The sequence below is a fragment of the Prosopis cineraria genome, unplaced genomic scaffold (assembly GCF_029017545.1).
Source record: "Prosopis cineraria cultivar Desert tree isolate PC_DT_omini unplaced genomic scaffold, ASM2901754v1 PC13, whole genome shotgun sequence".
NCBI classification, from domain to species: Eukaryota; Viridiplantae; Streptophyta; class Magnoliopsida; order Fabales; family Fabaceae; genus Prosopis; species Prosopis cineraria.
Window position 1 is genome coordinate 15,709,899 of NW_026555344.1, and position 24,647 is coordinate 15,734,545.

General features: G+C 27.9%; 1 protein-coding gene and 1 pseudogene across 1 annotated transcript; one reads left to right on the forward strand and one right to left on the reverse strand.

Moving 5' to 3' along the window:
* The first annotated feature begins 1,426 nt into the window (after positions 1-1,426).
* Positions 1,427-3,139, forward strand: LOC129291474 (uclacyanin-3-like). The gene is made up of 2 exons (XM_054928840.1): positions 1,427-1,716; positions 2,574-3,139. Exons 1-2 carry the CDS (start codon positions 1,554-1,556, stop codon positions 2,960-2,962), a joined length of 552 nt encoding a protein of 183 aa, XP_054784815.1. The 5' UTR covers positions 1,427-1,553; the 3' UTR covers positions 2,963-3,139.
* A 16,441-nt stretch (positions 3,140-19,580) lies between these two features.
* On the reverse strand, positions 19,581-20,932 carry LOC129289925 (probable glucan endo-1,3-beta-glucosidase BG4; annotated as a pseudogene).
* Positions 20,933-24,647: the final 3,715 nt, after the last annotated feature.

The window sequence follows — 24,647 nt, forward strand, 5'->3', positions numbered from 1 at the left end:
ATAGCAATAAATGCTTCAGACTTGAAGAAAAAAATAATAATGAAGATCTCAATTACGTACTCAAATTGACGAGAACGGGTAGATTAGTTAAGATATATATATATATATATATATCATTTTCATTGGTGTCTTTACAGTGTGGAATATATACATGTGTTAGTTATTGCCTTCTCTAGAAAGAATCATCACATAAATTCAAACTCGGAGCCTTTCACATAACTTTTTGTGGGTCAAAGGAATCAACACACATTTTGTTGACGTTAATATGACGATAACATTCAATACTCCATGGTCCATACCCATAAGCAAGTGTTCGAATTCAAATCTTCTAGATAAAAGAATTTACTTTAGAATCACATCAATAAAAATAGCAAAAATTAGTCATTTAATTTATATAAATTTGATTTAATTATAATAGTTTTCTGAATTTTAACTCAAGGCAACCAAAATTTTATAGTTTTAACTCAATAGTAATTCATTCTTTATCATTTTAATAATTTAAAATATTAGTCTTTATATTTTAAAAAATTTTAAAGAATCTTTATAATGATACAGTTTTGGTAATTTAAAATAATGATTTCTAAATTTCTTAATAATTTTAATATTTATAATTTTATTTTTAAAATGTAGGGATTAATATTTTAAGTGGTTAAAATTATAAAAATTGAGTTGCAATTGAGTCAAAACTATAAAAATAAAGTTAAAACAAGTTAAGGTTTAGTAATTGAGTTATAATTAAGTCAAAATTATAGAAATTAAATAATTAACTTTTTATAAAATATAATCTATTAAAAAAGTGCCCACATCTAATGTCTAATGGTATCTCAACAAAATTGTTTCCAGCATAAAAACTACCTGTATATAATCCCCAAAAAAAAAAAATCTAACCTCACTAACGTCTAGAACTAGTTAATATGAATAACAACATTACTAGAAAATGCAAAATAATTTATCCCCAAAAAGAATATATTTTGGTGATCTTTATTTTCCACAACTCCAAGCTTGCGAGAAAAGCAGGGCATGGCGGCCAATGGCATAATTGTAAGTCAACTTAAGAACTCATAATATTGACAATTAATTAATTAATAATTAATAATTTTACTTGTTCTACACACACAGACACACACACACACACACACACACGTATATAAAGCAACTTGCTTTCTTCATTATCTAATAAAATTTTCAAGTCAAATAAAGGCAACGATACATCTCATTCCCAATGCTTTAGGTGGGGACTAGGGACATGCCAAACTGGACTACCACCACTACGTCAAATTATTATAGCTACTCACTACTTTATTATTTTATTATTTATTCTCAATAATTTATTTAATTTAATTAACAAAGTGGGCACAAGAGATTAAACAACACATTAGTGGGAGTAGGTAGTTCAGTTCATCTATATGTACCCTCTCTTAGCTTTCTCAACCAAGCCAACACATCATCTTCATCATCATCATCTTCAACATTCTTTCTTCTTCTTCCTTAAGCTAGAAAGTAATTAGGCTGTTGTGATTCTCTGAGAAAAAGAAGAAACAGAGAGATCAGTCATGGCTGCTTCTTCTTCTTCTTTGATGGCTCTGCTTCTTCTTCTGGTTGTTCCTTTTGTGCATGGAACAGACCATACCGTTGGAGGCAACGCTGGCTGGGGCCTTTCTGGGAATTATGCCTCTTGGGCCTCTGGACAAACCTTCACTGTTGGTGACAATCTTGGTGAGTTTCCCACTATACCCTTCTATACTGTTTGAATCAACTAATTCTAAGATCTTGAATTTGCATTCTGAAATGTGCAATTACATTAAATAAAAATACCAAAAACATCTTCAAGATATCTATGAGGCTGCTGTTTATAATAACAGTCTTATACAACGAAAGTTCAAATTAGTCTAGGTGGGTGATGGTAAACCTAAGTTTTGTAGGATTTTTTTTTTTTAAAAAAGAGAATAACTTGCCTTATTTATTACCCCAAATGAGTCTGAGAACTAAATTAGTGTTGATAGTGTTACATGAAAAATTATTTTTTAAATATATTTTCTTGTCCTGTTTGACTGTATTAACTGGCATTATAAGAACAATTAAATCACATGTCAACATTACAGTTTGATTTTTTTTTTTTTAAAAAAAAAATTGTGCTTACTCTTATGAAGGAGAGTCGTTTTCATACCAAACGCGGTACTTACTCTGTTTTTGTGGTTTGTGTTATACTCTGTTTTCCTGTGTTTTTCCATTGATTTGAGTTATTAGCTTCATACACTCAGAACTTTTAACTTTCTAACCCCTTAAATTCTTTTTTTTTAAAGAAAAAATTCACTTTATTTTCTTTCAAATTATATTTACATTGTATATTGACATCTACAACTAAAGTTTCTTTATAATTTTAATCAACACATAAATGATTCGTTTGATTCCTTGCATACTTTATGCACAATTCACAATCATACTTTTCTATTTTTTATCTTTTTTTATGTGCAAATTTTCTCCTCTTGAGAAATTATTGGTAAGTATTTAATTAATTTTTGTTTTCAAGGACACCAAGCTAACCAATCATATTGATTTATTTTGGCAAACAGTTTTCACATATGACACCAGCCATGGAGTGGACATAGTTAATGAAAATGACTACAATAGCTGCAGTACTGGCAATGCCCTCAAAACTTATAGTGGTGGAAACACAAAAATTGCTTTGTCTTCAGCAGGCAAAATGTACTTCATTTGCCCTACTCCAGGCCATTGTGGCTCTGGCATGAAGCTTGCCATCGATGTAGTTGCCGCCGCCTCCACCCCCACCAGTCCGGCCACCCCGTCGACCCCGAATTCCCCATCAACACCGTCTACTCCATCCACCAACTCTTCAACAACTACCTCGCCCCCCCCTTCGAGCAGCGGGGCTGCTGGTGGCTTTGGGAGCTTGATGGGATCATTGGTTGTGTCATTGTTGATGTTGGCTTTCATGTGCTAGGAAAGAGGCAGTGCTATTTTTTGTGGTTGTTTTAATTATATGATGGTGATGATGATTTTCATGATCATCATGTTCTTTGTTTGTTTGGATTTGTGTGATTTGTATTCAATGAGGAAGTTAGATTTGATGTTGACATATGTCATATCTTTTTAAATTTAAGTGAGTAAATTTTGTTCAGATTTTTATGGTGAACTGGTAATTAATCTTATTTTTCTTTATGCTTAAACTATATAGTAGTTGTATCATAAAAATTGCATTTTTTAAATTAACTAAAAAAATCATAAAATATAACACCAACTAGCGTAACCTCAAAGTAATGTGTATATATATATATATATATATATAATCTTCTCTTTCGCTCCATGTTATTGCCCCATTCAAAGTTGAGCCTTTTATATTTTCCTTTTAACAAAAATAATGTATATCTTGTAACATAATAAAACATTAATTATGTTTTAGTTTTTTTTTTCCCTTGTCATGAACAGTTTTGGTTAATTAAATTCTGAGGGGTCCTTAAATTAGAACATATTATATAATATTGAAAGCATTGACGGGAATATTTATAATTTTTTTTTTGAGATATGAAGTTAGTTTTTATCAGCTAAATCAACTTTATTGATGTCAAATTTTATTATTCAATACTTAATTTCTGTACTTTGCTCTATCTAGATCATAATATAAGCCATAAATCTTAATTGATTCAAAATATAGAATATTAAAAATAATTTATACTTTTTTTACGGTTATACCCATACTTTATTTATTTTTTTAAAAAATTATATTGATGTCCAATTTTATTATTTTATGCTTAATTTCTGTACTTTATTCGGTTGCTCAGATTTTTTCCCCCCAATATATATCATTCTGTTTATGAGACTTATAATATTACTTGAATTGAATCAAGTCAGATTCTTTGAATTTCTTATGAAGATTTTTTTTTTTTTCATTCACTATATTTGAAGGTATTAAAAAAAACTAATTCTAAACCATTAGGTTCAGACAAGCATTTTTTGTAAGCCAAACGTGCACCTACTCAATAGGATCAAAATCAAAACCAACAGTATTGCTACATCTGCACTTGGTGGGGTCCACCGTACAGCTCAAGTGACGTGGCGAATTCTCATTTCTTTGTTTGTTTTTGAGAAAGTAACATGCACTTGACTCATTCATTCCTACTTTATTATTAATAAAAGACTTGGTGCTTTGAATCATCTCATTATCAAAAAGAGGACTTTGATTCACAAGCTTTGTCCAGATTGACGCTTCATTATAGTTCTTTCTGGTCTTTTTCTAATGGATGTTAATTCATTCAAATTGATAAATCATAGCGATTCCAAATCAATTTAATTATTGGTGTGGAAGAATGTGAATGTCATTCATCTTAATTCACCAAAAAATAATAAGATGTGAACCACATGGAAATTAAATTTATATTCTCTCACCTGCTTACTTTTTTGTTGTTGTTAAAGTACGCTTTTAATTTTTTAATTTTATATAAGGTTTTAATTTGATCGTTTAATTTTTATAAAATATCTTTTTAATTTTTTTAATCTTAACTTTGTTAATTTCAATTAATTATTTTTTATATCAATCATTATTATTTTAAAAAAATTAAACTTATTATGTCAACATTCGAGAATATTTTATCAATATTTAAAAATATAATATAAAAATTTATTGAAATAAAACTAACAGGATTAAAGATTAAAAAGTACTCTATAAAATTAATAGATTAAAATCAAATGCTGTATAAAATTAAATAATTAAATTTATACTTTAACAAAATAAATAAATAAAACATGCCAACTTAGAATAGGGAAAATCACATTTAACTCTCAAAAGATTAAATTAATAATAATTTAATCATTAATAAAATTTTCTAAAAAATAATTTATAAATATCAATTTAAATAATCATAAATTCAAGAGTTTCAATTGTAAATTAGATATTTAAATTATAAATATAATTTTCAGTTCACAATCCAAATTCCTGTTTATATATTTTAAAATCGATATTTACAATCCATTTTTCATAAAATTTTGTTAGAAATTTAATTATCATTAATTTAATTTCTTAAAATTTTATTATCATTCTCCCTAAAATGGTATTGGTGATAGCTTGTTCTTGCTCCTTAATAAATGATGAAGTATTGGATTCCTACCCTTTAGGTATAAACTATAAAGTAAACTAAGTTCAGAGGTTTAGTTTGCTCCAATCCTATGATATGAATGATTTATATATATCTACAAAGTTAATATATTTTACTACACCAAAAATAATGAAATAATTATAATCTTTTATTTGTTTTCAATTCAAATGTAGAAATGCGAAAGTCCAATTTAGCGATTTATTCTCACCAACCCCATCTTTAATTTTTAATAAATTTTGAAAGAAAATATGTTAAAATGACTCTCCGTGGTGGCTAAGCCAGCGACAACGACTCCTCTTTTTTGGATTCTTTTTGGTGTCTATCTTCTAAAGCAGGTCACATCATTCAATGGGTCAAAGAAGCTTAATATATCTCGTCTTTTTCCTCATTCGAATCTTTTTTGCAAACAAAAATTAATATTAATTTTCTAAAAAAAAAATAATACATATATCTCCAATCTTTTTTGAGCCCTTTTTATATATTTATCAAATTAAGTTGGATACGAGCATTCCCGAACCCAATTGAAAACATATCCTTTAATATCATATATATATATTCTATATTCACACAAATTCAAATTCAATATCCCATGCTTGAGCAATTATATTTTCTTCCACTATAATCAATGTCATTTTTTTGGGAGAATCACGTCCAAAGATTTGATAAAAAAATTATTTACATATGAAAATTAATATATAATTAATTATTATTAAAATAAAAATATGAACTTGTTATTGGTTTTTGCCTACAAAAAACTTTCTTCTCATGTCCTTGAATGCTATTCTCCCTAGTTTTTTTATTTAATCTATTCATTAGATCAAAGATTAATCTAGTTAGTAAAGACTTAACCTATAACTTGATTAAATCTCATTATTAGTATAAAGATCTTGTTGGCATTTTAAATATTTTTATTAACACTCTTTGAATTTATAAATATGCTTTAACTCTAATGAACTCTCAAAACTCAACTCACTTAAAATTTTCTTACGAAAAAAAATAATTTTTCTTAAAAAATTATACATGTATCTCTAATTTCTTTTGCAGACAGAAACATGTTGTGTTATGTTTTACTTTAATTTTATTTTCTTAACTTATTATCTTTTAATCAAAAACTCTTTTTATCCATTTTTTTTAGTTTTTAAATGTATCATGTTGGCAACCATGAGACTAATCAATCAAAAAATTTGAGCACTATTTAAAGAGTTGTCCTCTTCCAAATGGTGGTTTCCATACATACATCCAATAATCAAACTTTGAGATAATGTTTAAGGGTTAATTAATAACTCTTTTTACCCATTTTTTATCACAATGAAAATCTAGAATAAAGTGTATTTTAAAAAAGATACTCTTCTAGTTTTATTTATAGGATGGAGAGAGTGTGTGTTTATTTTAGTTTTATTTATAAGGCACTTCAATGATTATTATATTCATCTTAATCATTTTGCCCTTATTAAATATTAGAAAGCTTATTAAATTCTAAATTATTTTATTTTAAAATAGGGATATTTAATAGGAATGAAGTTAAAAAATTTTGAATTTTTAAACAAAGTTAGTAAAATTTAATATTTTCTTTAGTTTTGATAAAAATGTTGAAAATAACTTGTAAATAAGATTAAAGGGAATATCATGTAATTTTAATATAACTAAAAACGTATAAATTAAGCAAATCACGCACAATTTTCAGGTGATACACAACTAACTCGCTGCCTCTCCTTTTGCCCAACAAATAACTTTCTCTTGGTATGAGGAAAAAAAAAAACATAAATTTAAGTCTTAACACTTTATTCAGGTTTTATTATATATCCTTGCACTTAGGAAAAAAAAATGTATCACACAATTTAAAAAATTAATTAATTATATTAATTATGCCTGAAAATAAAAAATTAAACTACAATACTCTTTATTAATTGTGTTAATCAAGCCTTCATTAATTATTTTTTATGGTTATGAATGATAAAATTTTGATAAATAATTTGAAAAGTTTGCAATAAATACCTATTGAGAAATGTGATTTTGCTTGTATAAAGATAGAGGGAGTATTTTTCCCAAAAAAATTAACAATATATTCCTATAAAATTTTTTAATTATGCAAAAAACTTCCTAAACGTTAATCTATTGTTTCAAGTGTAAAATGTCAAAATCACTTTACATGTGACTTGAAAAATAATTTACAGATGATTTAGATTACTAGAAACTTGTTCCCACAATTAAAAAAAAAAAAGGAGATTAAGAGAAGATTCTTTGACGTTTGACTTGTCACGTTTCAGTTACGACGTAATGTACAAACAAAACACACTATACAATAATTATGTATTCGGTGTAAATTTATAAATTGATAACAACATTATTATGATATTATCAAACATATATTAAATTTTGAAAATGATTTTGTATTCTTTAACCGGCACGTTACTTTTTGAAAAACAAGTTTCAAAACATCACAAAAAAGGATAATTTAAGCCAACCAACATGTGCCTCTGGAAGCGAGGGGATTAAAGAACAATTGAGATATGATGTATAATTTATTTGATACAGAGCACACCTGGCAAATTATTTTATTTAATGTATCCATTGATTGGGAAGAAACTAATTAAAAAATAAAAAGTATAAAAAGTTTAGAAAAGTAATCCTCAATAATAATATATTATTAAATAATCACATTCATTATCTCTTCCACCAACCCACCTGCCTTAAAAAAATAATTGGTATTTATAATCTATGCTTAAAGTCATGAGTTGTTGAGAGAAGGTCAATGCAAGCAGCGCGTTGAGGCTGTATTTTTCCATGGACTGATTTTTTTTTTTTTTTTTTGCACTCGTAAATTTTTTTAAATTTTTTTAGTATATGACAAATAACCAAAATCTTAGCATTAAAAAATAGGTAGAATAGCACCCAATATCTTCAGAATGGAAAAAATGATACTTAAGGTCCAATATATTTTGAGTTGTTTTTATAAACATAAAAACCCCCAAATGCAAATATATTTATTTGTAAAAAGATACATTTATCCTTAACCAAACAAATTTTGTATAATAAACATATATTGTTTTGTTTATGTGTGAATTTTGTCATGTTTTTTACAGACATTGTGTTGTTTATATATTTAAAAAATTTGCATATTATTATTCATCTTAACCACACGAATTATATATAATAAATGAACATTACTTTATTCTCATATGGAGTTTGTAATTTCCTTTATGGATATTATGGTATATATACATCTAAAAAATTTATATATTATTATTCAACTTAAGCATATGAATTATGTATAATAAATGGATATTGTATGGTTTATAGACCTTGTTATGTTTTTTTATGAATATTGTATTGTATATATACATGAAAAATTTGTATACTTAAAAAAAATAGATCTTTTCAAGAGGAAACATGCTCCGCCTGCATGAACAATTCAAAATGTATTTGACTTTAGGTATGATTTTTTTTTTTTTTCAAAAAACTAGGAGTCTTTGGTGCAATTGTCCCATGAAGTGCCACAATGGAAATGAGATTTCACAAGACTTCTTTGTTTGGATATTTATATAGTGCCCTTTTGTTTTGCTTTTTTTAAAAAAATAAAAAAACTTTTTTGGTACTTTTAATACTTTCGGAATGACATGAGATAACTAACGAAATATTTTTAATAATTATAACAATTTCACGATACAAACTATTACACATAGAGAAAGTTGAAGACTTTTTTTTTTCCCCTAAAAAGTTTCAGAGCAATTCCATTATTATAATTATTATTATCAATTTAAATTTTCACAAACACTCTTAAGGCCTATTTGGTTTTTTTTATTTTTTATTTTTAAAAGCTGTATTTTAATACAGTTTCATAATTGTTTTTCAAATAAAAAAATAAAAGTAATGACAGTTTTAGAATTAAAAAAATATATTGATCGTGATTGTAGTTGGCGATTAATGGTGGTGATTTATGTTTAAAATTGATCAAGCTAACAATAGTTTTAAAAAATTAAATGTAGTGCATTTTGGAAAAAAATAAAAATAAATTTGAGATGTTTTCATTTTTTATTTTTAAAACAAAAAAGAGAACATTTTTGAAAACAATTAATCTAAAAACACTAATCCAAAACAAGTTTTTTTTTTAAATTTTGTTTTTAAAAGCAGAAAATAGTTTTTGAAAATAGAAATCAAAGATGCCATTAATCGTTAAACTACAATCATCGCAATTATATCTCTTTATTTGAAAAATAATATTAGAAAAATATAATTAATGAAACTTTATTTTTGTAAAATTATCTTATATTTTGAGATAATAAATTAAAAGTTATCTTATAGTAATTTGGAACAGAGGGAGTACTTAATAGCAGCATTATAATTCATAAGTGTGCTGAATTGTGACTTATAAGGGCTAGTCCATTAATGCAATATCAACAGCAACATTAATTAATACTTAATAGAAACTAATCCATTAATGCAATATTATTATGCGATTTCAGGATTTTATATAAAGCTGAAACTGTAAGTCAACATGACCCATATAGGTTAGCCCACCACAAGCTGAAGAAAATTACACTGGGTTGGGCTAGTAATTATTTTTTTGTTGGGTTGAGATTTTCTCGTGGTTAGTTTTGAGGGCCAACCCACGTTCCCCATCATAATTTCACTTAAATAAATCAATAGAATTTCTAACATTATGCAAATAAAAATGATACTATCTCATTCTTATATTTTTAAATAAAATCAAACGTAAAAATAAAATTTATTAAATATAATTTATAATCTTATTTTTTAAAAATAAAAATATAAGCTTTTAAAAATTTTATTTATTTAATACTTTATTTATGAAAGGATATTAAAGTGAGAGAATATATATTAATGGTAATATTAAAAAATATTATTAATAAGAAATTATTTTTGACAAAAGTATCTATATTTTAGGACATTGAATCTCTATAAAAAATGTTTTATAAATTGAGTCAGAAAGTACATTTTATATATTTTTTAATACATTATAAATATATTATTTCTTTAACCAAAGCATGATAAATATAACTATATATAATTCCTACATGTAACTAAATACTTGTTAATTAAATTATATGTTTATAATCTTTTAATTGAAATATAATAAGAAAAATTATGCTTAGAATAATCATATAAAAAATTACGTACAACCCTATTAATTCATAAGTCATAAGTCCAACCATAGGGAGAATCACAGCTAGATTTTAAAAAATTAAATTAATGATGGTTAAACATTTAAATTTTTTTATTAAAACATGATTCATAAATATCAATTTAAATAGTTATAAATAAAAATTTATGTTACAATATAAGAATTATATTTGATACTTACATATTTATTTATGATTAAAGCTCTTAAATTTACAATTATTTAGATTAATATTTTTAACTTACTTTTAAAAAAATTACCAAAATCTAATTTAACTGTTATTAATATTTTGATACTTAACTGTCAATCTCCATCACATAGATCTCAAAATGGTTGAAATACTTGTGATGCAAATCACACTAACAAATCAGAGTTTGCAAACTTTCCCTTTCATAATCATATCTGTCACCCAGAAAATTAGCCCTCCATTTACAAGCGAGGCTAATCAACATTTATCGCTCTCAATTCACTTCCCTTTACTTAGTGTTATCTTCATTCCAAATTATAAAATATTTTTTAAAAAATTTTTGACATTTCAAATGTAAAATATTTTGATAAGATTAAAGTTTTATTGAATATGCTTATTCTAATATTATCCCTTTTTTTATTTAATTTATGTCCTCCTCTATTTTAAATATATTAAATGAAGAGTGTTTTTGAAAATTTATATTTTTATTTTTTAAAAAATAAGATTGTTAAATGTATTTAATAATATTTATTGGTATGTGAAACTTTATTAAAAAAATATTTTATAACTTGAGGCAAAAAGAATTGTTTGGGATAAAATCTAATTTTGGTATCAAGCCTAACTATTTGGACTAAAAAGTGTATTTTGGCCTAAAGCTAACCTAAAGCTTCTAAAAAAAAATGTGGTTGGAGGGAACATTTGGTCAAGCAATGCACCATTTCAAAAAAGTAAGAGCTAAGGAAGTCATGGAGAAAACAACAACTAATGATCCTAAAAGAGTAAAATATGAAACATGAAGAAAACTGTCACTTTGTGCCTACAAAAGGGAAATCACAACACATATTTTTTCTTTCTTCAACTCTACATACAACTCTACACATATTTCTTCAAACAATTTCTTTAAACAAGTTAAAGTCTACTTGCTTAGTATAAAAACATTGATGTCATTCTTTACTTTGCCTAGCGCAATTCCTTTTATCATTTAGTAAATTCGACATAATGCCCTTAGCGAACCATTCATCCAATAGAGAGTGCTAAAGTCCTCTAGCAATCTGTAGAGCATTAGCTCCTAACATAGTAGTAACAATAACATTAGCACTTTTCCTTTCAATTTTCCATCTTTTGTTTTTGTTGTAATTTCCTTTTTATTGTTATCAATAACATAGCTACTCTTGTCATGCAAGTCTTGCATGTTTCTCCATTTTTAGTCTTTCATTTCCTTTACTTTTAAGCACTTGTATTTAAAAAAATTGTGATAAAGGACTCGAAAAACTCACTATTTAATTTAGAAGTTAAAAACATCGCACCTTTTAAGAATGTATTCCTTTGGCACACCCTCGCAACCAAAAAACATCATAAATAGGATTTTTTTTTTTCCATCAATAATTTTTCCCAAATTTGGTTTCACCAAGCATTGTTGAGAGATAGGGGAAGGGTGGCAGAGAGGAAAATTGGAATTAGGGTTTGAAACTTTAAACTTTCCTTTTCTATTTCTTTCTTTCTTTCTTGTCTTTTTTTTTTTTTTAAATAGGGCCAGCCATCCTAGGGCTTAATGGTTGAGATAGACTAAGCCCATACTTCTTTTTCGATTTTTTTTTTTTCCCGTTTGGAGACCTAAGTAGGTAACATCATGTTGGGCCCAAATTCCTTAGTCCTGAATCTTATATTTTATCTAATAATATTTTTAAGAAGATTAATTTTAACAGGAGGATATTTGTAGATAACAAAAAAAAAAAAAAATCTTATATTTTGCAAAATACACCATATCTAGTTTTTATTATATGACAAATCTAACTACTTATTGAAATTAATAAAATGTGGTTAAGTCATTAAATAGACTAAACTTTTAATTTTACTCATATTTAAGAAAAATTTTAAATTTGTATTATTTCTCTCTCATAGTTAATGAGTTTAAATAAGAAGAGTATATCAAAGAAAATATTATATTAATGAGTTCACATTTTACCCATAATATATCATCAAATGTTTTATATTGAATATTATCAATCGTTCCAACAATGTCTTATGATAAAAAATTTTTTGCCCCTTATTTTCTTATGTATTACAATTTTACATTCTCAGTTGCTTTCATTGTGTATAAAACTTATTGTTTTGAGTTTGAATATAATTTTGAAGGGTTTTAGGAGTTTCAAATATTTTCAAAGATTTTATGTTATATTATTAAATCGTGCTATTATTAAGGTAAGTTTATGAGCTTAATGACTCCTAATTACTATTGTACGTTAAATTGTGGTAATTATTTGACAATATTAAGGTAGACATTACACATCTTCTGTAGATGATATTGAAATAGTAGGTTATTGTTGACTTCTAAGCAATTGGTAAGCCTTCTAGTTTATTAAGTAACATATGGTTGATCTACCTCTCTACTCAATCCATGACCCTAAAACACGCTTGTTGTTTGGCATTAGACTATGCCATCTCAGAAACGTTTTGCTCCATTATGATATATTCTAGCCTAATCAAAGCACCTTCGTCTGCATCCTCAATTAGAAGGTCAATCATTTGAATCAGGGGGTGGGCTGATGATTTCATTAGTGAAACCTGAGGAAACAACCATTTCTCTATGAACATGTTCTCCATTCACTCCTTCTGATTAAGATAAAAGTATTTGTTAATCAATTGGGGATTGAGTCTAGAAGTATGCTTCCAAAGAAATTACAATCACCCCATCTTTGACTCTACAGCAATATGAACATAAATTTTGGAATTGTAAAAGAATGAACCTGGCTAATGCCATGTCAAAAAGACTAAAAAAAATATGAAGCTCATACTTAATATATATCATATTATTTAATAATGATAACCCATGCCTTGTTCATTGCAAATCGGTAAAGGTTTGAAAGGAATTTATCACATCCTGATATTAAGGGTATGACCAGCACGAATATGAGATAGACTCACATTTTATAAGCTATAATTAACTAATTAATTCAAAATAACAATATAAATTTACATCTAAATTTAAAATTTATAAAGTTTTAACTATTCTGTATAAATTTCAGCAAAATTTGTCCTGTAATTAAGACCATTGAATATTTCTATAATGATAAAACCTGTCAATCAAACCAGAAAGGAGCTTAGCTCCATACCAACATATTTTCTAATAATAAAATAAGACTAGGATCTAACTACAGTATATGTGGAGTGCTAACTTAACATCTAATAATAAAAAAATATTTACATCAAAAGTAACTAATACATACTTCCACGGTTTAAAAAAAATAATTGTGCCATTCAGTGATTAGTAGGAGGTGCATGGTCAATTTCAATATTTAAGACTAAAGAAAATTTTTTTGGTGAGTGGCATCGCAATTCATAGTCAAAGGAAACAATGAAAAACAATCAATAAGCCAATTATAAATTTATTAAAATAATCAATTGAAAATAGAATAAACAAAAAATACATAAATACAAATAAAATTATTAAAATTTTAAATTCCAAATTATTAAATCTTTACACATGCTTAAAGATCTTGGTCTCTCTGTGTGTGTGTATTACTCAATATAAAATTCACATAGTAAAAAAAAAAAATACAATTTGCTTCCTGAGATCAAATTTTAAAAAAATATTTTCAAAATCTCTTCTGTAGTGAGACTTAATCAGAATGATTAACAAATGTGGACACACAATCTACGAGGGTAAGTAACACATCTGGTGTGGCAAGAAATCACAAAAAATAAGTACAGGCATAAAGCTCACAAATAACAAGCGTGGATTATATCCACGAAACTACATCCTCTATTCCACATATGTTGGCCAGCACACAAGGCTAGTATCTTCAATGCACCTTGCTAGTTAGATGTACCATGATGCGCTAAGAGTTAACGGAACTGTTATTAGCATCCAACATTCTGAACTCAGTCCCCGTAATTAAATCAAGCATGCATGGAGTTGAGACATTCATTTAAAATCATTTCTTTCAAAATATAATACTCAACTATCAAATTTTATTTTTAATTTTTTTTCATACACGAATCATCGTGTTAACCACTGCCATGTAAATTATAAAATTTAAATCAAAAAATACTTAAAATAAATAATCAATTAATGATGTACTTGATTCAAATATTCCTTAATAATAGCATAATTCTTAATGAATATAAAACATATTTTATAATAAATCAATTAATATAAAAGTGAGGTAAGTAAGAAAAATAATATATATAATAAAAATAGGATTAACCGAAGAATTTAAACAATTTATAAGGGAATAATATAAAAATTTAAATAAAAAAAATTTATAAACACGTTGTAAGAAATTATTTAGAACACTACCCACTTACCTGAATTTTTTTTTTCAATAACTCTAAAGCTTGCTTCACTTCAATTTCTCACTTCCAAGGGTGCCATTAATTTTCCTAATAAATTAATCACAATTCAAAAATTACTTATTCATTCTTTTCTTAATATAAATAAGTAAGTGTTTTAATATCCTAATTATCAACGATTAACAAAGTTACTTTTACTCTAACAAGTTCTCAAACAATTATTGACATTCAAATTAATTTTAAATAATATCACAACTATACATTTTCAACTAACAACTTCCTTATCATATTATTAACTTAACAATAACCCAACTAAAATAATAAAAGATCTTTCTTAATTATTTCAATGAACACTCCACAGACATTCCAAGTGAAGTTAAGAAATAAGCACCTTGATATAAAATAGATAACTCACTTTCAAACTCAAATGTAATTTCGTAAAGTATTTTTAACATTAACAAAATCTCTTAATTCTAAATATAATTTCCTCCTTCCCATTAGTAAATTTCAAATTAAATTATGTTAATTGATTAATATATTCACTCTTCTCATAAACATTAAACAAATACCCTGGAGCATTTTTATTTGCTCACCACAAAACCAATTCACATATATCCATTTCAACTTCTCATCATTAATAAATTCCTAAATCAAACTTTTAAACACTACTCAAGCATTATTAAAAACATAAAACATCTCAAAATAAATACCAATCAAACGTTTGAATCACATTAGAGAGTAGTTAAAATGAGCATCTTCAATTAAAAATTCAAATATATATACACTCATTCAACAAGCTTCTTCCTTCAATAACAGCCAGCTAAAACAATTAAAACAAAATTATAGCTCCCTCCTTCAACAGTCACAGCAGCTCAAAGAGAAAAAAGAATGCATCCATCGGTCAAGTGAGGAAAAGAATAAGCTTACCACATATACCCATGCAACTTCCAGCAGCTAGGAAGGAAAGAAATTGAAGCTCACACACCATACATGCCGACGATGAAGCAAGAGAAGATCATGAATGAAGCAGGGGCGAGCAAGAGCAGAAAATCCAACAACTCCACTTCACCAAGGCAGATCGACGCTGGCGGGAGAAGGGTGGTGGATGACCTATGACAGTGAAAAGGGCAGTCGACAGTAAGGAACAGAAACGCAGACTAACGGTGAAGAATCAAATGAGCTTATGTCGGCGAAGAGAAGGAAGAAAATAAACCGAAAGGGAATGCTCTGTTTCACGCAATAGATATAAAAATTCTGAACAAAAAGAAAAATTGGGAAAACTACAAGAAATAACACAAGAAAAAATTACAAGAAAAGACACAAATTTTTTTTATAATTTAAGACAAAGTAAAATCAAACTTTTGTTCGGTAAAATTCTAAGTCTAGATCTTCAAGCAAGTTATTAGCATAAGTTCTAAACTACCACCCCTCCACTTGCTATAAAACTAATTTAAATAAAATATTAATTGAGAGAAAATTTATTTTAATTTAAATTTAAAATTTAGTGTCATTATAGAAACCTAGTTGTCATTAATGATAATCTACTTCTCTACTAAATTCTGGCAATTGTCCTAGATATTTTAAATAAAAAATTTGACTAATCAAAGCATCTTTGTTTTCATTTTCAATAAAGAGGGTTAGTCTTTTTTTTTTTTCGCTAGAAAGAAAATTCATTAAAGAACAAGTAATTATATTAGAACAAGTCATAAAGTCTAAAGAAAGCAAGTCAGAAAAAGGGGGAGGGGGAGAAAAATCCCACCCGAAAGGGTACACTTCTTGAAACATTCTTTAGCTAACCAATCACTAGCTAAATTAGTAGTCTTAGGGATCCAAGAAATGGACCAAGTATTATTATTCAAAAGGAAGCCTTGAACAAAAAGGATAGCACAAGGCCATTCTAGGCAAGTGTGACCAAAATTGATTGCATCCATTAAGACTTTATAATCTGATTCAAATGTAATTATCTGGAAACCTTATTGTCCAGCAAGGGAAAGAGCTTTGGAAAGTGCAAAAACTTCACTCATGGATGGTGAAGTGGCACAAATTCTTTCTCTGGATATAGCAAGAAGAATACCATGATAGTTTTTGAAAATGATCCGAATACCTATAGTGCTAGAATCAGCATGGTAAGACGCATCAAAGTTGCATATCACTATACCTATATTAGGTGGTTTCTAGTTTTCCTTTCGAACCACTTCCATGCATTGGCTGTGATCTCGTTTAGTAGCATTGCACCAACCATTGACAGGCCAAAATTCAAGAAGAGCATCCTCAGCATGTTTGGAAGTTTCTAGAGGCCGAAGAGGGACTTTGTCAAAGTAATGAGCACACTTATTTTTCCAAATATACCAGCAGGTCATAACAAAAGGAGCTGACTGCCAATCATTAGTCATAAGATTTGAACAAAAATCAAGGAACCATTTATCAAGGCATAGCACATTGGAGCTATCAAATTTTAGGCCAAGTGTTGAGGCAAACCAAACCTTGTTAGGCCACTGACAGAGAAGGAGTAAGAGTGTTAGTCATTTAAATCAGGGGATGTGTTGATGTTTTTGCTAGCTAGTGAAATCTAATAAAAAAAAAAATCATTTCTCCGTGAACATATGTACAATAAAAAACTATTATTTAATCAACTAGGGACTGAGCCCTAGAAGCATGCTCCTAAAGAAACTGTCATCACCCAGTCTTTGACTCCACAACAATATGAATTTTTTTTTTGGAACAGTAAAAGAAAGAACTTGGCTCTAACAATATGTGAAAAAGACTAAATGATATGAAGCACATACTTAAGATGCATCATATCATTTAATAATGATCATCCACACCTTGTTCGTGGCAAATTGATATTCGACTGATACATCTCTTTTCAATTCTTACACAATCATCCTTGAAATTTTAAAAGAGCTTGGTCATTTAAATCTTCCATGACCCTCGGATGCACTTGTAGTTTGATATTTGACTTCGCCAACTCAGAAATGTTTTGCTCCACTATGATATGTTCTAGCCTAATTAAAGCACCTTTCTCTACATTCTCAATTAGAAGGTCAATCATCTGAATCAGGGGAAACTTGAGGAAACAACAATTTCTCCTTGAACATTTTCTTCATAATGATAAAAGATATTAGTTAATCAATTGGGGACTAAGCCCTAGAAGCATACTCCCGAAGAAACCCATCTTTGACTCCACAACATTATTAGTTAATCAATTTGGATTAACTTGAAAAATTTTAAAGCTGAGCTTAAAAATTTAAGAAATTCTTGATACTTTGGGTTGATTCAGGTTGCCCGAATAAGGCTGAATACTCTTTTTAAAAAATATAATTAATGAAAAGGAAAGGAACTAAGAGGGAACCTTGGTTCATACTTGTCATGGTTTCAAGTTTTAACCTTCATCGCACTTCACACACGTAGTCACTCTTCGCTCAATCCATTCACATGACAGTTCATAGTCACTTTGCTTTCATTCTTCTTTTTGCTCTTTCTTGGCAAACTTGACCTTCCTTCAGATTCGAGCTTCGTCGTTGTTTTTCTTCCTTCTTCTTTGCTTGGCATTAGACCCATGCACATAGCCATGTTTCGTTTAAATAAGATCAAGAAGACAAGAACAAAGAATCCACAATCACGAGCTCATATCAGATTTGAATCTCTATCTTCCTTGTTCATTTCCTTTCATCTACAGCTAACGACCCAGCCTCCTCTCTAAGGCTCTACCTCCTTCAGATTCAAATCTCAAAGGCAAATAATTGAGGGTGCGAATGTAGAAAGAGAGAACAAAAGAGGATATATGTGCACTTGGTATTGGAATTTGGAAGTCCAATATAATTGTTCAATTCCTCTGCTACATGAAACTTGAATTCGAGTACAGATACCTTTTTATCTTCTCAATATGCTTTGCCTTCAATAGGCTTGAAGCAGTTAGGGCTAAGCTTAGCCTTTCGACCTTTTTCTATAAATTTAGGTCTATTTGAGCTAGCTCGAATTGAACTCGATCTACTTGAATTATCCATTCTAAAAATCATTTTGGAATTGCAAAAGAAATAACTTGACTTTGATACCATGTCAAAAAGATTAAAAAATATGAAGCCCATACTTAATAATCATCATATTATTTAATAACAAGAAAAAAATGGTCCATTCTGTATATATAATGAATATTACATCATACACGCACACACCAATCTCATACCAGGCTAAAAATTCAAAGATGCCCAAAAACACAACATCTAATATTTCTATACAATCAAATCAGAAGTGATTTCTTCACAAACCTTAAGCCAACAAAAAGCCCCCAACACAATATATGTAAAATGAACAATACATAATAATATATATATATATATATATAAATCATAGAGGAGGTTTCATAGAGATAGTTCTTAGTTTTTCGCTCAGCGAAGATTCTCGTATAGTGAGTTATATATCATGATTATAAAAATTGGCAAGTAAGGAATTGGTGGCTTGTTAATATCAACGATGGTAGTGAATATTGTTAATATCAATGATGTTGATAATGTTAAGGAAGGATGATCCTTAGGATAATCAAGCAGCTGGTTATGAGTTTTATTTTACATGAATTATATGTTATCAAAATTCTTGAGTCCAAATATGTGAATTTAAAATTGATTTTAAAAATTAAAAATTAATAGTTTAATATCCATATTTATCTGATTTTGTTTTCTTTTCCCTTACGCAATTTGAATTTAAAATTAGTCCCAGACAAATTTAATGTCAATGCATGCAACATTGATGATTATAGAATATAGTTTATGTTGTTATAACACAATCTACAAAAAAAAATCTAAAAACTTAACTTTCTTTATCATTTCATCATGATGGATCAAGATGCTAATCAACAACCAAAAAGCTGATAAATAGGACTCATATTTGGATTAAAAATTCCCCAATTTTGCTCCACAATGCCTTCCTTCTTGTCCTCATTAAACATGGCAAATATGAATGCATCCACGCCTTGTCCTAGCTTTCTTGGTGTACCCTTGCCACTCTGCACAAACCCTAAAAGCTTCTGGTTATATATTGAGCTTTCTCTATACTTGTAAATGGCTCATTCCCTTTTGTAGGCCATCCTGTCTCACCCACCAAATAGGCACATTCCCAAATCCTATCTTCTCCATTGCTGCATTAATTACATCAACCATAGCTTCAAACAAACTAAAATACTGCAGGTTTCCATCCACCACAGGACTTGAGGATTGAAAAGTTGCATACTCAAAGGAAATATGCTGTGGGTCTGATACATAAGCCATGTAAGGATACGTGTTTATCATAAGAGGAGAGCCTGTTTTATTAGAGAGAAAGAAGTCAAAGAAGTCTCACATCTAAAAATTAGTAGATGGATTAATTAAAAATATACTCCTTCCATTTCAAATTATAAAATACTTTACACAAAATCACGCATATCAATAATACTCATTAAATATATATACTTTATAACTTGATTTTTTTCAAAAGGAAAATATAAACTTTTAAAGAAATCTTTCATTTAATACTTCATTTATGAAAGAATATTAAAGAGATGGAATATAAGGAAAAGAGTGATATTGAAAAAGCATCATTATTGGAAAAATGCCTAATCTTTTGGATATTCAATCTTCTCTAAAAGTGTTTTATAATTTAGGATGGAGGAAGTATAAAACTTAGGGTATGTGTAACTAAATGATTTAGCTATTTTAGTAAAGTATATTAATATAAAAAAGTTTAACCTGTTTGAGCGAGAAAAACTTGATGCGCTTCTCATCACTTCCACAATCTCATCTGCAAACACACCGTTTGATGGAGGGTATCCATTTCTGAGACCAGCCATGGAGATTGCTGTGGTAACTCTGATATCGCTTGTTGGGCCTATTAAGGAGATCAAGGCATTGTGGAGGTTTTGCATGGCTTGGGTGACTAATGTGGCTTGAGGTCCTGGGATGATCTCATTCCCTACGGTAATCCACTGGATGCTGACATCATTTTTGTATGGTGCCACGTTGACGCTCACCCATTGCTTGGCCGCTGCTAGGCTTGAAGCTAGGAGTTGAAGGTCATCATTTGGAATCCGAGGCTTACTCTAAGGTTTGAGCCTCTTAGGGCTTCCATTACTTCATGGCTTGGATCAAAGAGACGAATTGATTGAATGCCACATCTCTTGTAAAGGGCTATCACTTGTGCTGGAGGTGGAAGATTGTCTGCTACACGCATAATTTACGCCGATGCCACCTTGTGTTTAATTAATTTGAATTAGAGAACAAATGTGTCTCATTTAATGGTATTTAAAATTAAAAGTAAATAAGAGGAAATACACATTTCATTAATGAAAGAGAAGAAAAAATTTGTGCTCATTAATTAGGATGCATGTTTGTATAAACTTAATTGCACACAAACATTATTAAAACTTGGAGACTTGATATTGAATACCCTTATTTAAACTCGCACATAACTTCCTGGCACAAATTAACCTATCATCTATTATTTTGCTAACAACATGTGAAATATAGGTGCTGGTCATGGTATTGAGCGATATCAGAGATTGGCATGGCCCCTACGCATGGATGACATGCACAAATCAGAGATGCATTGTTTGTCAGTTTGGAGCCTCCTCATGAGCTCCTAAACTGGTTGTATTGAGATACTTTAAGGATTATATAAATGATATTTTAGTTCCTTAAAATGTCATAATTCCTTTAAAATCTATAGGGACTTTTTTGTCATTAAATAATTAATATAAAAAATTAATTGATCTTGATTTAAATAAAAATCCTAAGCCTTGAAACAGATACGTTGCACTCTTGACTTGCAAGTTTTGTTCTAAAATTGACAATTTTTCTTCTTAAATCACAAGAATTTACCAGCAATTTGTAAGTTTGTATTTGAACTTTTGATATTCTTCAAGTGTTACAAATATGAATTTTCATTCGCAAGTTTTGTTTTAAGATTCACAACTTTTTCTATTAAATTTGCAAGAATTTAACATCAATTTGCAAGTTTGCATCTAAAATTTTGATATTCCATAAATGTTGCAAATGTCAATTATCATTCACACATTTTATTCTAATATTCACAACTTTCTTTCTAAAATTGTAAGAATTCAATAGTAATTGACAAGTGTTTGTTCTAAGGCTTGAGATTTTTATTTCAATCAGGGCAATTTGATCTTTTATATTACTTCCTTAATGATAAAAAAGTTTCTAAAAACTTCAAGAAAATTATAGCATTTTGAGGCATCAAAATGTTATTTAGATAATTCAAAGAAATTTTAATATCATTTTCCCATACTTTAAATATTTATTATCCCCTTTTGGTTAAAAAAAAAATTATTATCCCCTCGTATTATTTCTAATAGAAATATTGTTTTGGCCTTACCTTGTTTTCGATTAAAAAAACGTACACATATGATTTTAAGTTATTATCAGCATATAATTCAAAATTTAAAGAAATTTACACCCGAAATTATGTCGTCACTGGCATACTATATGTCTCACCAGGAAAAATACATGAATTAACTATATGATGGTTGTTTTATCGTGAAGAAAATCATATCATCTAGGTCAATTTCATAGAACTTTCTTACATTTTTAAACTAAACCAAACTGGCATACAATCTATGGGTATGAATGATCGAGATTAATAAATAATAATATTAGTTCGAGAAACACACACACTTCTCTGAACCAAGATATAAGGTATTAGTAACTAATTCACCATTATCAAAAAATGTTAGTTAAAATCTTAATCTCCTAAAAAAATTACATAATTTATAAATGCTTTGATAATATTCTCTCCGTCTCAAATTATAAGATACTTTTAGGCAAATCTCACATATTAAAAACCTCATTAAATACATTTAACGGCCTTATCTTTCCAAAATAAAAATATAAACTTTAAAAATACTCATCATTTAATATATTGAAAAGAGAAGGGATAGAAATTAATTATAAATAGAGAAACAGTAATATAAAATTAGTGCATTTAATAAAATTTTAATTTATGCAAAGTGTTTTACATTTTAAGATGAAAAAATTTCTTTAAAAGTGCCCTATAATTTAAAAATGGAGGAAGTAATATTAAAAAAATTTCAATGCATCATTTTTTTCAAAAAAAGTAGTAAATAATGTAAGAGTATATTCGAAAAAATAATTATAAAAGTTACCAATATCCTATATTTTGAAGCAAGAAATAATGTTTTTAGAAGATTCCTTATATTGTGGTTCAGATGGAATATAGAATGTGTGTGTGTGTGTGTGTTAATGAAGAACTTACCAACAGAGATAGGCATAAGAATTGCAAAGAGTGAAGCTGCTGTTACAAACATGAATCCAATCCCCCAATATGAATCCATGATCATTGAGTTCATTTTTTCTTTCAGCAATAAAATAAGCACACTTTGCGATCCGTTTCTCACTTTGGCTTTGATGATATGGGTGTCTATACACACAAACACAAGATTAGTTGACTGTTGACTAATACGCATTAAATTCCATTGTTTTTCAAGAGAGGGAGGATTAATTAGTGTCACAAATGGCATTAAATAGTCTGCTGAAAATAAAGACCTAATATGATATGATATGGAACAAAAATAACACATACCCACAAAGATAGAGTTAAGACCATGTTACTATTTAAATAAATGCCTGATAATTGTTTGTTTGTTTTTGTGTTAAAATTATAATATGCATTAATATATTTCAAACTTCCTTGTGCACATACCATAAATTTACTTTTGGTTATTAACTTTGTATAACTGTGATTTGTGACATACAACTACTCAAGGCTTCATTCCTTTCAAAAAAGATTAACAAAGGAAACAAGTTTAAATTAGAAGCTGATTGTTAATGAAATTTATATTATCTAACTTTAATTTGCATGGTTCATATTTTATATGTTATTTTCTTATTTTTAAAAATTAAATACTATTTTTTTCATCAACACTTCAAATAATTTCTACTTTTAATTTTATTATTATAAAAAATAAGTAAAATAACAAGAGTAAGATAACAAAGGGCAATATTACATTTTTGATTATATATATATTCTATATAGTTATAGTTAGGATAGTTATAATTATTGTCGCACTTGAAAATGGGACGCGAATGGCACATGTGAGCGGCAAGGAATTAAAGGAGTCGCCACCAAAATTTTAAGGAAAAATCTTGAGAAACCTTTAAAAGAAAATGATCAAAAGGATGGTTTGTGAAAAATGATATGGGTTCAGGGGTCGATTATATGTAAGGAAGGTTTAGGCATCCCACACATCCGTTTGTGAGAGCGATTACCTTAAACTTGTTGTGTGAAAATCATATGGTCATTTATTTTAACTCCTATTCAATTGTGTATAAAATGCAAATAAAGAAAATATTTATTTAATTACAAGGGGACTTGATTCAAAATTAACTTTTGAGGCCTAAGTACCTTTTTATAGGGATCAAAGTCATTCTTTTTAAAAATAACTTATCAATTGCAAATAAATCAATTTCCTAAAATACAGGTTGGTGTGCTTTAATTTATAAAGATAATTTAGTTTTACTTTCTTGCTCCCATTTTTTATATTTTAAAAATGTTTTCGTTATTATACCTTTTTTTTTATTTTGAAGATTCACTTTGTCAACATGGAAGAGTATTTTTTTTTTTTAAAAGAAAGTTTTCAATGTGCCTATGGAGACTTATGGTCACTCATAAACATTTGAATGACCTTAATACCTTTTAAAAATCTATATTTTTCTTACAATATGAAATCTTAAATTATTTACAAAATATTTTATTTTAATTTTTTTATACATTAAAAATTTAGTCAATGTGCCAACAAGGACTTTTATCACTCATGACAAAAAGTATGATAAAAAATTATTATTATTATACTAGCAGAGTCTTATTAACTCTCACGGTAAAATGATTATTCTAAATGTTTGTGGAAATTTTT